Source organism: Hipposideros armiger, unplaced genomic scaffold, assembly GCF_001890085.2.
Source record: "Hipposideros armiger isolate ML-2016 unplaced genomic scaffold, ASM189008v1 scaffold_179, whole genome shotgun sequence".
Classification (NCBI taxonomy): Eukaryota; Metazoa; Chordata; class Mammalia; order Chiroptera; family Hipposideridae; genus Hipposideros; species Hipposideros armiger.
This window is the reverse complement of record NW_017731529.1, coordinates 1081778-1096043: the sequence shown is the minus strand read 5'-3', so window position 1 is coordinate 1096043 and position 14266 is coordinate 1081778. Positions and strand designations below refer to the sequence as shown.

The following is a 14266-nucleotide window of genomic DNA, read 5'->3' as shown; positions in this document are numbered from 1 at the left end:
TTTGCTCACAAAATAAAATTAGATATTGTTTTAATAATTTAACTTTAATGCTATAAGTAGTATTTATCTTTGATTTATTAATCTCATAAGAAATATTCAAATTTAATGCTATATAACTAATTTTATCTTTGATTTGCTAATCTGATTAAGAATTTATGTCCATGCTAAAGGCACGTTCATGAAATATGATATGTTTAAAATAGGTACAAATTTAGTTTTATTTTACAACTACCATATCCCTGCTTGAAGTAGCAGAGTTTTTGTATCAGCTTCAGTAACAAGTTACATATGTTGCAGGAATTCCTATTTGTCATATGAGGTTATTGTCTCAAGCCTCCTTAAACTTTATTTCCTTAGTTCACTTTTTAAAATACTTTTAATTTCATTTATTGTTTTCAACATTCAATACCTCTACTGTGATTCCTTTGGGCCTAAAATATATTGTAAATATATATTGGAAATACCTAAAAATTTTAAACTTTAAAACTGCTTAACAGGTCCTTCATCAAGTTGCACAAGCAATGAAAATAAACATCAACTTTTAGCAAAAGAGGAAAGAAGCCTATACATCTAGGTATATAGGTAGTCAAGGAGTGGTGTCCATATGAATTACAAATTTGCTATGGATAACATTGAATCACTGTTCCGTAGGAGAATCACTCCATCTATTTCTTTTCTACTTTGTTTGTGCAGGTGGGGTAAAACCTTGTGCATTAAACTGCTTGGCTGAAGGTTACAATTTCTACACTGAACGTGCCCCTGCGGTGATTGATGGGACTCAGTGCAATGCGGATTCACTGGATATCTGTATCAACGGAGAATGCAAGGTTGCTCAGATTATGAATTTCACTTCTTCTTCTTGGGGGGTTTGAGACTTTTCTCTTTTTCTTCAGATAGTAGCTACTAATTAATACCATGCTCAGTTTTAATAACGAAAGCTACAATTTTCAATAAGGACAACAATATACATATAGTTAAAGGTAGAATGACCCGTTGGTATTCAAGCACCATGCAAATATGATCTAATTTGGTGTTCTAGTTATGTTTATAGTGGTGGCTTGAGCTACGAGAATATTTTGGACTTTAATTTCCATTACTAAGATTCTGTTCTGTTTATAAACAAGATGATAAAGAGAGGGAATGAAAATTCAGCTCTTATTTATATAGCTACCATAGGTTCTCCTTGGAAGATTATTTGATATATTTCATACCATAATTTTTCCTCAAAGTGTGAAACAGCTACGCTCCTCATACTCTGTCTCCTTTTAAAGCATTTACAATGGTTTTCCTTATAGAGTTAGTCTTTACCTTATTAAAGAATTTACTCTGGAGAAGTAGCCAGACTAGCTGCGAGTTGTAGGAGCAAATCCATGCTGTTTTCCTAGACCTGTGTAGGAATCTTATCATAAGCCACAAAAACCATTGCTCTCAATTTTTCTTGTTTTCCTTTTACTTTAAAAAGAAGCACATATCCCAGAAACTAAAAAAGAAGAGATAAAAACACTGTCTATTTTACTTAGTCTCATAATTCCTTATAAAATTTTCTGTCCTTCTGACTACTAGCTCCCAAATATATCGGATAATCCAGTGTGTGTGTGTGTGTGTGTGTGTGTGTGTGTGTACTTGAGAAAAAAGATGTTTTGTAACAGTGTTAAACATTTTTTTTAGATAACAAAGACCTAGGTACAGGTTTCATTCAGAGATTACATGGCTGGTGTTTATGGTTAAATGTCAAATATACAAATTCAAGTACCAAAATATATAAAAATCCACATTTCTGTGATTACATGCAAAATTGAAAGGTAGATATTCAGCTTCTAAAATTTTATGCTTATGTCTCCTTTTTGTTTATGATCATTTTATTCACTTAGTGGATACAGGTATTCATTTTTAAAATTTAACCAGACATGAATTCCACACCTAATCCTTGACATTAACAATTGGATATCCAAATGAGCCAATGGTTTAGAAAGGGCAAACCGTAGCACTCAGTCAAGACTCTTGCTGTTATAACCCTGTATGGGACCAAATACCATTTTTCTTAGTTCTGGCATTTCTTACTTTAGAGTATAAGTAAGAGCCCATTGCTAACTAATTATACTATTTTAAGAGTTGGAGCATGGATTCTATAAATAAAGAAGAAATCTAGGTTAGAAATCTAGACATACATTCTTGGGGAATCAGAATTTTTTTCTTGAAGCTTACATGTTGAGAAATGTTAGCTAGAACTTACTGGAGAGTGAAGGTAAAAGTGGAAAGAGGAAAATATGTCCTGTTTTGATTTCCTTTACTGGAAAAACAAGTAAATAAATAAGTTATATTGATTTGGTTAGTAAGACTTCCTCTTTTTGACACACTGAATATTCTTCTCTGTTTCCAGCATGTAGGTTGTGATAATATTTTGGGATCCGATGCTAGGGAAGATAGATGTCGAGTCTGTGGAGGGGATGGAAGCACTTGTGATGCCATTGAAGGGTTCTTCAATGATTCGTTGCCCAGAGGAGGTGAGTGTGTAGAAAGAACTCTTCCTCACACCTCTGGTGTACTTGGAATAGCCAAAACATTAGATTCCCCTCCCCCCTGATTTAAATTTCTTTATTTAGGTAGGCATTGTTTTTTCCCCAAATTGCTTTCAGTCCTTTAAGTAATAAATATGGCTACATGTAAGATATTTTAAGTAAATATTATTCCCTTTCTACTTGTCTTCATTTAGCCACGTTTCTTTAAGATGGGAATTCCCACAGAGCATTGATGTGAGGATCATGGTTGAGAAAAAGAAAAAAAAACAAAAACATGAACTAATAATATACATATTGAGGCTTTAAAGCTATCTTGAGATAATTTTAGAGAAAAAGAAAATATTCTAGAGGTATTCATGAGCCCAAGAGGGAATTTGCCCATGTTTCATAATGTGTAAAGTGAAAAGTCAAAGAAAGCATGGAAAAATAAGGAAACTGTGATTATTGAATGGTTACTAAACACTCATTTTCTGACCAAGGCTGCAGAATCTACTTATTACTGGCCATCTTCTGTGTTCCAGGCTACATGGAAGTAGTGCAGATACCAAGAGGCTCTGTTCATATTGAAGTCAGAGAAGTCGCCATGTCAAAGAACTATATCGGTAAATAGCATATTATTTGCCTTTGCAGTCAAATCCCCTCAGCCTTAGTGTCAGGCAAACATTCATCTCTTGTCTGACTTATGTATTTAATTTTATTTGTCTGGATTTTCACATAAATGGGATAATGCAATATATACTGTTACATCTGACTTTTCTTTCACTCAGCATGTTGTTGAGATTCATCTATGTTGCTGAGTATATCCAAAGATCACTCCTTTTTATTGCCAAATGATGTCCCAATATGTGAATGTATTATATTTTGTCAGTTCACTTGTTGATGAACATTCAGGTCATTTTCAGTCTTTGACCATTATGAGTAAAGCTCCTTTGAACATTTTTAGACAAGCTTTGTGTGGACATATATTTTCATTACTCCTGGGTAAAAAACCTAGGAGAGCAATGGCTAGGTTATATGATAGTTACATATTTAACTTTATAAGAAATTACTAAACTGTTTTCCAGAGTGGTTGTAGAAGTCATGTAGAAGAGTCCCAGTTGCTCTACATCCTTGTCAAAATTTTCAGTCTTTTTAATTTTACCTATGCTGATATCTTTTTTTCTGTGGGAAGTGTAAAGTGTCTACACAAATATTTTGCCTATTTAAAAAAATTTTATGAAGTCATGATCCCTTTATGTATCCTACACCAGTCTTTGTTCAAATACATGTTTTATGAATACTTTCTCCCACTCAGTGGCTTAGTTCCTATTCTGAATGGTGTCTTTTAATTTATTATGAAATCTAATTTACTAAATTTCTTATGGTTTGTACTTTCGTGTCCTACCTTAGAAATTCTGCCTACCCAAGGCTGCAAATATTATCTTCAGTGTTTCCCCAAGAAATTATAGTTTTAGCTTTTACATTTAGATATATGCTCCATTTTGAGTTTTTATATAAAGTATAAACTAAGGGTTGAGGTTCAATTTTTTTTCATATGGCTATTCAATTACTATATCACCATTTGTTGAAAAGGCTATTATTTCTCCCATTTTATTACCTTGATACTTTTGTTAGAGATCAATTGAACATGAATATATGGATCTATTTCTGTTCCCTCATATTGATATATATGTCTATCCTAAACCAAAACCACATTGTACTCATTAATAGGTTTTTCCAGTAGATCTTGAAAATAGGAGCTATGGTCCTCAAATTTGTTTTTTTCCCTCAAGATTATTTTGGCATTTTGAAGTTCTTTACATTTCTACATACATTTTAGAATCAACTTGTCAATTTCTACAAAAAGGGAATATATGGAATCCATAGATAAATTTGAGGAGAATTGACATCTTAAAAAATATTATCTTCCAATAGATGAAAAGAGTTAACTATATTTATTTAAGTTTTTGCATTTGTTTACCAGTGTTCATTTTTCAGTGTACAGGTCTTGCACATATTTTTTCTTTGTCACTAAATATTTCATGCTTTTTGATGGTATTGTAAATAGTATTCATATTTCAATTTTACTTTTCAATTGTTTGTTGTTATTATGTAGCACTGCAATTGATTACCTTTGACCTGGTCCTGTGACCTGGTTATACTCACTTATTAGTTCTAATCGTTGATTTTTTAGATTTAGTTTTTAATATAGACTATCATGTCATGCTTGAACAACGGCAGTTTTACTTCTACATTTCCAATCTTTATGCTTGTTATTTCCTTTTTCTTCCCTTATAATAATGGTCAGGATCTTCAGCACAATGCTGAGTAGAAGTGAGGATTTGGACATCCTTTCAGCGCTACTGGTCTTCAGGGGAAAATGTTCAGCTTTGTTTTACCATTAAATATGATTTAGCTAGAAGATTTATGTAGATGCTTTTTTATCATGTTGAGGAAATCCCCTTTTATTTCAAGTTTACTGAGATTTTTCTTCATGAACGGGTGTTGAAGTTTTCTGAATCTTTTGCATGATTATGTGTGTTTTTTTCTTCTCCTTTTTCCTGTTAATATAGTAAATGCATTGATTGGTTTTCAAATGTTAAATCAACCTGGCATTTTTGGGATAAACACCACTTTGTCGTAATATATCAGCATTCTTATATATTGCTCCATTGATTTTTGTTAAGAATATTTCCATTTTTGTTCATGGGTGATATTGGTCTGTAGTCTTTTCTTATAATGACTTTATTGGTTTTGATATCAGGATAAACCTGGCCTCAAAAAATGAATTGGGAAGTGTTCCTTTCTCCTCTACTTTCTGTAAGAGTCTGTGTAAAATTGATATTATTTCTTAATGTTTGATGGGATTCAACTGTGAAGCCTTCTGGGCTGGAGTTTTATTTGTGGAAAGTTGTTAATGAAAAATTCAATTTCTGTAATAGCTATAAAGTTGTAGAATTTATTGACATAAAGTTGTGCATAATATTCCCTATTGTCCTTTTGATGTCTGTAGGGTCTGTAGCCATGGCTCTTCCACCACCCCCACCCCACCCCCACCCTCACCTGCCCCATGCATTTTTTTTTAATTAGTTTCAGGTGTACAGAACAAAATAATGATTAGACATTTACACCCCTCACAAAGTGATAACCCCAACAAGTCTACTAACCATCTGACACCGTACATAGCTACTCCAATACCATTGACTATATTCTTTATGCTGTATTTTACACCCTGAGGGATATATATATATATATATATGTATGTATTTTTTTTTTTTACTCCTGACGTTGGTAATTTATGTGGGGTTTTTTTCCCCATGATCATTTAGTGAGGGCTTTATTAACTTTATTGTTCTTGTCAAAGAACAAGTTGTTGGTTTAAATAATTTTTTAAATTATTTTTCCATTTTTAATTACTGCAATTCCCACTCTTCTATTTATTATTTCCTTTTTTCTTTCCACTTTCGTGTTAGCTGTTTTTCTAGCTTCTCAAGATAGAAATTTAGATCATAGGTTTTTAACATCTTTTTTCTACTGTAAAATAGCATTTGCACTATGAACTTTTCTCTAAGTACTACTTTAACTTCATCGCACATATTTGGTTATATTGTATTTTTGTCATTCAATTTTAAATATTTTCTTATTTACCATGTCTCATAGCTAAGAAGGTATTATTTAATTTCCAAGTATTTGGGGGTTTCCCAGATCTTTTTCATTACTGATTTCTAGTTTAATTCTATTATGGGCAGAGGACATACTTTGTATAATTTTAGTTCTTTTGTTGAGGTTTGTTTTATGGCCCAGCATATGGTCATCTTAGTGAATGTTTCATGTGCACTTGAGGAGAATGTATATTCTGGTGTTATTGGGTTTAATATCTCATAAATATCAGTTAGATTAAATTGGTTGATAGTTTTATTCAAGTCTATTATATTCTTACTTATTTTCTGCCTTCTTGTTTAAGCAGTTTCGGAACACATTGAAATCTCCAGCTAGAATTGTGAATTTGTTCATTTCTCTCATTATTTTGTAAGGTTTAGGTTCAGAGTTTAGTTTAGTCCAGAGTAACCTTTATGCTAGAATTTGCTCAGCCTCAATAAAAAGGCATAATTCTTTTTGGGTGCCCTAGTGGTTAAAACTCTGAATTCTTACTCTGGAAATTTTTCTGCTGATAGCTCCCTAGTAGATATAGGTTGGTTTATTTGTTTGTTTTTGTTGTTGTTTTACCTGGCTTCATGGAACTTTATTCTATACATACAGAGATTACTATTCAGCAACAGAGTCCCTCCTACTCTGTTTCTCTGATCCTGCAAATTCCAGATCTCTTAGCCTTTCCAGTTTCTGACCTCCGTCTTCTGAGTGAGACCACCATGCTCTACTTGGATTCTCTTGTTCTACACTGATAGAAAGTGCCTTCAGGCAGAAAGCTGGGGAGATTCTACAGTGCACCTTGTTTCCCTTCTTGCGTATATTACAGTCGTACACAGTCCTGGCCAGTGTCTAAGGACAGCTGATTCATATATATATTTTATTGGGGAACAGCCACAGTCATTGGTTACACATTGCTTTCATGCTACAATGGCATAGTTGACTTTTTTTTAGGGAGGGCACAGCTCATGCTGGCCCACGCGGGAGTCAAACCGGCAACGGTGTTATCAGCACCTCGCTCTAACCAACTGAGCTAACTGGTTACCTGTGATTCATATATTTTGTGAGTTTTCTACTTGTTTACAGTTGGAGGGCAAGTCCACTACCAGTTATTTCAACAGAAAAGAAGTAAAAGTTCTATTTATTTGACACTTGATCCTTTGAGTCAGATTTAGACTCTCTAGAGACCCCTTGTGAGATCTGGATGAGTTCTAGTCTCTTTAAAATATCATCTCCTTTTCTTTAAGTCTTTTAAAAATAAGAATACAGCTAGAATGCATCTTTAGATAGAACACCAGTATAATCAGACTCTTCCTTTATTTAAGAAGACCCCTTTGTTTTTACATCATAATTTTGAATTCTTTACTGCCTTAGCAAGACTCAAAGCAAAAATAATATGTGTAACATCACATTTTTCCCTTTTATAATTCTCTGTTCATAATGCCACATCTTCCTCCCTTAGTAAATTATTATTTAGTACTTCTTAAATCCTTGGTGTTTTCTGAGCTACATTATCATACCAGCAAAGGTATGTTTGGATTCCTTCATTGAGTAGTTGAGAAAATGGAAAGTGAGAGCTCAAATTGAAGGAGAATACAAAGCTGCTGGGTGGGTTTTTTAAATTTTTATTATTGTTTTATATTATACAGGCTCAGATGTCTTTATATAATCTAAGTAATTTTGATGTTTTAAATGAGACAGAAAACCACTGAGAGAATTGAAAATAAAAATTATTAAATATAAGAAAAATTTAAGACTAAATAATCCTTAAAATTGGTTGACATGTTCCTATATCAAAAGATTAGATTTATTTTTGATAAGTGAATCTTCACAACATATCTGACATCAAGAAAGTACAAATATGTATGCCAGAAAGTACAAATATGTATGCCAGGCAGATTAGAGTGGGGGTATGAAAATGGTCTATACTATTAAGGACAAGTGGTAGAGGTCCAAAGAGGCAGATTCTGCACTATGACCCTTTAGTCATTTTGGGCTGCTTGTACATCTGCCCTGATAAAGTTTTTGAAGAAGCTAGAATAATAAGAAAAAAATTAAACTGACATGTTTGTCATTGTGAAATCATGATAACGTTATCAAAATTATCACTGTCTCATTTATTTATTTATTGATTGATAGGAATTTTATATAATAGTGCTGATAACCTTTTTCTGTCACATATTTTAAATGTTTTTAATAAATTTTTTCCTATAGAGGTTTAAAAATTATACATACATATTTATTAATCTTTTTCTTTTAGTTTCTGAGGTTTTTGTCATGCTAAGAAAAGCTTTTCATATTCCAATATTATTTTTTGAAAGTTCTCCACATTTCTCCTAGCATTTTATGATTCAACTATGTTTACCTTTAAATATTTACCCTCTGGCATTTATTCTTTTTGTCTGTTTTTGTTAAAAAACTTCATTTTTAATAAAAAATTTCAATTACATAAAGTAAAGCAAATGTTCAATAGACATTTTGATGTAACGTATATCCACCACCAACATTTAATAACTATTAGTATTTATATTAATGACATATTTGCTCTACTTATCTATATAAGCATATAAGTATTCTTCTGGGGAATTATTTTAAAGAAAGAACAGATATAAATCACGAAGTATTTTAGCATTTATCTCCAAAACGTAGGGACATTTTTCTACAGGACACCAATACCACAAGGGACAAAAGGTTATTAACAATAATTTCCTCAAATTATTTAATACCTAGTACTTATTCAAATGTCACCAACAAACTGACCTCAAAATATGAAGAACCATTATTTTTTTACAGAGCTTTTTTTTTTGCTCTAACATTACTAGTATAAGAGAAATATTGCAATCTATATCTAATATCAAAAGTTTACTCTAAAGTGTTACTTTTTAATTTTGGTTGCCATTTTATTTTATTTTATTGAATTATATTTTATTTTAAACAATTTTTAAAAAATTTTTCAGGTACAGTTGGCATACAATATTATATTAGTCTCAGGTGTGATTAGTGATTAGACATTTATATAATGATTAGACATTTATAAAACTTACAAAGTGATCAACCCAGTAAATCTAGTGCCCATCTGACACCATGCATAATTAGTAAAATATTATTGCCTATATTCCTTATGCTGTACTTTACATCTCTGTGACGTTTGTAACTACCAATTTGTACCTCTTCATCTCTTACCCTTTTCACCGACACCCTTCCCCACCCCCACCCCCAGCTGCCCTATGAGCTGGCAACCATCAAAATGTTCTCTGTATCTATGAGTGTGTTTGTGTTTTCTTTGTTTCTTTTGTTCTTTAGATTTCACATATAAGTGAAATCAGATGGCATTTGACTTTCTCTGTCTGACTTACTCCACTCAGCACAATACCCCCAAGGCCCATCCAGGTTGTTGCAGATGGCAAGATTTCATTTTTTTTTTTATGGCTGAATAATCTTCCATTGTATATATGTACCACCTCTTGTTTATCATTCATCCACTGATGGATACCCAGGTTGTGAACATGTATTAGCTCTTGCAAATACTAATGCTGTAGTGAACATATGGATGCACATGTCCCTTCAAAGTAGCATTTTGGGTTTTTTCAGATAAATACTCAGAAATGGAATTAATGAGTCTTTCTTTGTGTCTTGTTGTAGCCTTTGTTTTAAAGTATATTTTGTCTGGTGTAAGTATTGCTACTCCAGCTTTGTTTGTTTGTTTGTTTGTTTGTTTGTTTGTTTGTTTATGTGTTTGTTTATTTCCATTTGGATGAAATATCTTTTCCATCACTTTTCTTTAGCCTGTGTGTGTCTTTCTGTCTGAAGTGAGTCTTTTGTAGGCAGCATATGTAAAGGCCTTGTTTTGTTATCCATTCAGCCACTCTGTGTCTTTTGATTGGGAGCTTAATCCATTTACATTGAAAGTAACTGTTTATAGATGTGTAGTTATTGCATTTCATGATTCATATTTTTAATTTTTTTTCCTTCTTCTTGAAGTCCCTGTAACATTTCTTGTAATACTGGTTTGGTGTTAATGAACTCCTTTAACTTTTTCTTGTCTGTTCTTCAATTCTAAATTATAGTTTTGCTGGGTAGAGTAATCTTGGCTGTAGGTCCTTGCTTTTAATCACTTTGAATATTTGGTGCTAATCCCTTCTGGCCTGCAAAGTTTTTTTTGAGAAATCAGCTGACAGTCTTATGGGATCTCTCTTGTAGGTAATTAACTGCTTTTGTCTTGCTACTTTTAAGATTCTCTCTTTGTCTTTCACCTTCAGCATTATAATTATGATGTGTCTTGGTGTGGGTCTGTTTGGGTTCATCTTGTTTGGGACTCTCTGCACTTCCTGGGTTTGTATGTCTATTTCCTTCTCCAGGTTAGGGAAGTTTTCTGTCATTATTTCTTCAAATAAGTTTTCAATTCCTTGCTTTCTTTCTTCTCTTTCTGGTACCCCAATGATGCGAATGTTGGTACTCTTGACATTGTCTCAGAGACCCATTAAACTCTCCTTATTTTTTTATCCTTTTTTTCTTTCAGCTCTGATTGGGTGTTTTCTGCTAACTTAACTTCTAAATCACTGATTCAATCCTCTGCCTCATCTAATGTATCAAGTCCCTCTAATGTAGTCTTTATTTCAATTATTGTATTCTTCATTTCTCACTAGTTCTTTTTTTATCTTTTATCTCTCCATTTTTATATTTCCTATCTCTTTGTTGAAGTTTCCCTTGAGATCCCTTATAACCAATGTTTTGAGCTCTGCATCTAGTAGATTGCTTGTTTCCATTTTGTTGAGGTTTTCTTTGTTTTTTTTTACCTTTGTTCTCTTCTTTTATTTGGGATATATTTCTGTCTCCCTATTTGGCTTCTTCCCTGTGTTTGTTTCTATCTATTCGATAAAGCTGCTTTCTCTCTTGAACTTAGTAGACTGGCCTTGTGTCTGGTAGGGCCCAGTGGTGCAGTCTCCCTGGTCACCTGAGGTAGGTGCTCCAGGTGTGTCCCATGTGTGGGCTGTTGTTCCCTCCTGTTGTAATTGAGTATTGGTTGTTGTTTGCTCACCATAGGGAGGGATTGACCCTCCGGCTAGTTGGTAGTGAGGACTGGCCATAACTACAGTGGAGGAGCTGTTATTCAGGAGCTGACCCTATGGAGCAGGATTTGCTTTAGCAGAGCTTTGGTGCCTGCTCAGCTGCCTTTGGGGTGTGTCATCCACCGAGGCATCTGGGTGATGCTCCAGATGGGTCCAAAGCTGGCCACTGGGTGTGCCAGCCTTGGAGCTCCTGGGAGGTCCCTGCTGCAGACCAAGATCAGCTGCAGCCTGTGCCCTGCCGAGGGTCACTGGCATGAGTCACAAAGCAATCCACAGATGGCAGCCACCCATACTGAGCCAGGAGGTGCCTCGAGAGGCCAAGCTTCCAATTGAGGTCACTGGCAATAGTGCCAGACTTGGGGCTGCTCTGCAAGAGGTATGGGACCCACCAAGGCAAGACACTGCTTATTTGGGCTTTGTGAACCTTTGAGATATTTTATGAAAGATCGCACCTTGAGCCAAGACAGGCCATTTGGATGGAAAATCCGCTAGAAATTACTTGGGTGGGCCCACAAGTTGGGTGGGGCTGGGTCTCAGGAAATCACCAAGGTTGAGCGAATATTGTTAGCGAGTTTAATGGAGACTCAGATATGGCAGCTGCCTGCGTCTACACACTGAATGTGGGGAGGACTCAACAAAGAAATAATAGATTCTGCAAGCTTTTCTGTCTGGCAGAAAGCTGCCCCTCCAGCCCTCACCCTTAGCCAGACAGTTCAGTTGTATGTCGCTGGTAGTTTTCATGCTGCCCCAGTGCTGGAACTCAGAGTGAGTGAGTTCATCAGCAAGTAAGTCTGTGTGCAGGCCCTTTAAAAGGAAATCCTGTAACTCCAGCAGCTTCCCGTCTCACTCATCCATAATCTCCACTGTTTTTCATAGCTGGAAGTTGTGGGAACCTCTTTCCCCAGCACTGGAACCCCAGGCTGGGGAACCTGGTGTGGGGCTGGGACCCCGCTCTCCTCCAGGCTGCACCTCCACAGCCAATATATCCCTCCCGATTTTAACCACCACATGCAGGTGTGGGACCAACCTGTTCCTTGTCTTCACCCCTCCTACCAGTCTCAAGGTGGCTTCTTCCGTATGTCCTTAGTTATAGGACTTCTGTTCAGCTAGGCTTCAGGCAGTTCTCAATGATGGTTGTTTTGTAGTTTAGTTGTAATTTTGATGTAGTCATGAGAAGAGGCAAGCATAGCATTTACCCACTACACCATCTTGACCAGAAACCTCTCTTTCTTTAAAATGTATTTTTATTGAGGTGAAATTCACATAACATAGAATTGAACCATTTTTAATTGAACAATTTAGTGGTATTTGGTGCATTCCAAAACATTTTCATTACCCCATTAGGAACCCTGTGTCTATTAAACAGCCACCCTTCCCACCCCCCAGACCCTGGCAACAACCAATCTGCTTTCTTTCTCGATGGATTTACTTATTCCAGATATTTTATATAATTGGAAGCTTACAGTATGTGACCTTTCTGTCTAGCCTTTTCCACTTAGCATAATGTTTTTGAGGTTCATCATCATTGAAACATGCATCAGCACTTCATTTCTTTTTATGGCTGAATAATATTTTATTGTATTGTATATACCACAACTTGTTTATCCATTCATTCATTGATGAACATTTGGGTTGTCCACTGTTAATTATTGGGAGTACTGCTACTATGAATATGTATGTACAAATATTTGTTTGAGTATCTATTTTAATTTTTTTGGATGTGTACCTAAGAGTGGAGTTGTAGTATCTATAAAGTGTTTTTTCTTTGTTTGTTTTTGTTTTTGCCAAAAGACTAGTCTTTTGTCTTAATTTGATTTCTTATTATGTATACTAACTTAAGATGCTTCCTTTGTCACATACTAATTACCGTATATGCTTGGGTTTATTTCTTAACTATCTGTTCAGTTCCATTGTTGACTGTCTGTGTGTCAATACCATAGGTTCTCCCTAACCCATAGTCATACAACTACTATTTTAATATTTGAACAGGAAAGTCACTTCCTACTCCTCCCCCATCCCTAGTTATTCCTTTTGTCATAATTTTTCTTGCTACTTCCATATATTTATTTCTCCAGATAAACATTTTATTTCTTTTTATTAATAATATTATAAATACTTAATATATTCTTGACATTCACATGGAAAATTACCATTTTAATTTGCACTTAAGAAGATGGTCAAAAATCCCATTTCCAAATGGAAATGTATGTTCATTGTATACTTCAGTGCAATTATTAGTCAGTGACATCGTGGTAAATGAAGTTTCATATTTTTAGGTGAACTGTGATTTCTTTTCTTTTATAGCTTTAAAATCTGAAGGGGATGATTACTATATTAATGGTGCCTGGACTATTGATTGGCCTAGGAAGTTTGATATTGCTGGCACAGCTTTTCACTACAAGAGACCAACTGACGAACCAGAATCCTTGGAAGCTCTAGGCCCCACCTCGGAAAATCTTATTGTCATGGTAAATGTGTCTTTGCCATTTCATTTCTACTGTTTGTCATCTGTCCTGTGAGGTATGAAGAGGCAGGCTTTATTATCTCTGTTTTATAGGTGGTGAAATTAGGTAAATGAAGGTAAAATGGTTTGCCCAAGAGTATAAAATCTGTGTAAAGTTAAGGCCATAGCAGTCTTTCCATATGACTGTCTGACCATTTCAATGCATGGTTGAATAACATTTTTATAACCAAATAAGTTATATGAGAGAAATGACTCCAAATTACCCATGAAAATGGAAAGAGAAAATTCAATATAAATGCATGTGTTCTGAAAATTATCCTAAATTTCCTACAAGACTTACTCTGTGACATTTTCTTCTTCAAAAGAAATCATAACTATCTGAATGAAGGCTCATTGTATTTTAATTATCTTCACCAGTTGTTTTCAATGGCAGGTTCTGCTTCAAGAACAGAATTTGGGAATTAGGTATAAGTTCAACGTTCCTATCACTCGGACCGGCAGTGGAGACAGTGAAGTTGGCTTTACTTGGAATCATCAGCCGTGGTCAGAATGCTCATCTACTTGTGCTGGAGGTAAGACACCCACTA

At 34.6% G+C, this 14266-nt stretch overlaps 1 protein-coding gene across 7 annotated transcripts in view; it reads left to right on the top strand.

Annotated features, from left to right (window-relative positions):
- ADAMTS6 (ADAM metallopeptidase with thrombospondin type 1 motif 6) overlaps positions 1-14266 on the top strand; it is a 259454-nt gene that overhangs the window by 191709 nt on the left and 53479 nt on the right. For all 7 annotated transcript variants that reach the window (XR_002125140.1, XM_019652413.1, XM_019652415.1 and 4 more), the window contains 5 exons: positions 694-827; positions 2381-2504; positions 3041-3121; positions 13520-13683; positions 14113-14251. Coding sequence is in view for 6 of the 7 variants with exons in the window: in XM_019652413.1 (XP_019507958.1) it covers positions 694-827; positions 2381-2504; positions 3041-3121; positions 13520-13683; positions 14113-14251 (642 nt within the window). In the remaining variant the exon portion in view is untranslated. The remainder of the gene's footprint in view (positions 1-693; positions 828-2380; positions 2505-3040; positions 3122-13519; positions 13684-14112; positions 14252-14266) is intronic.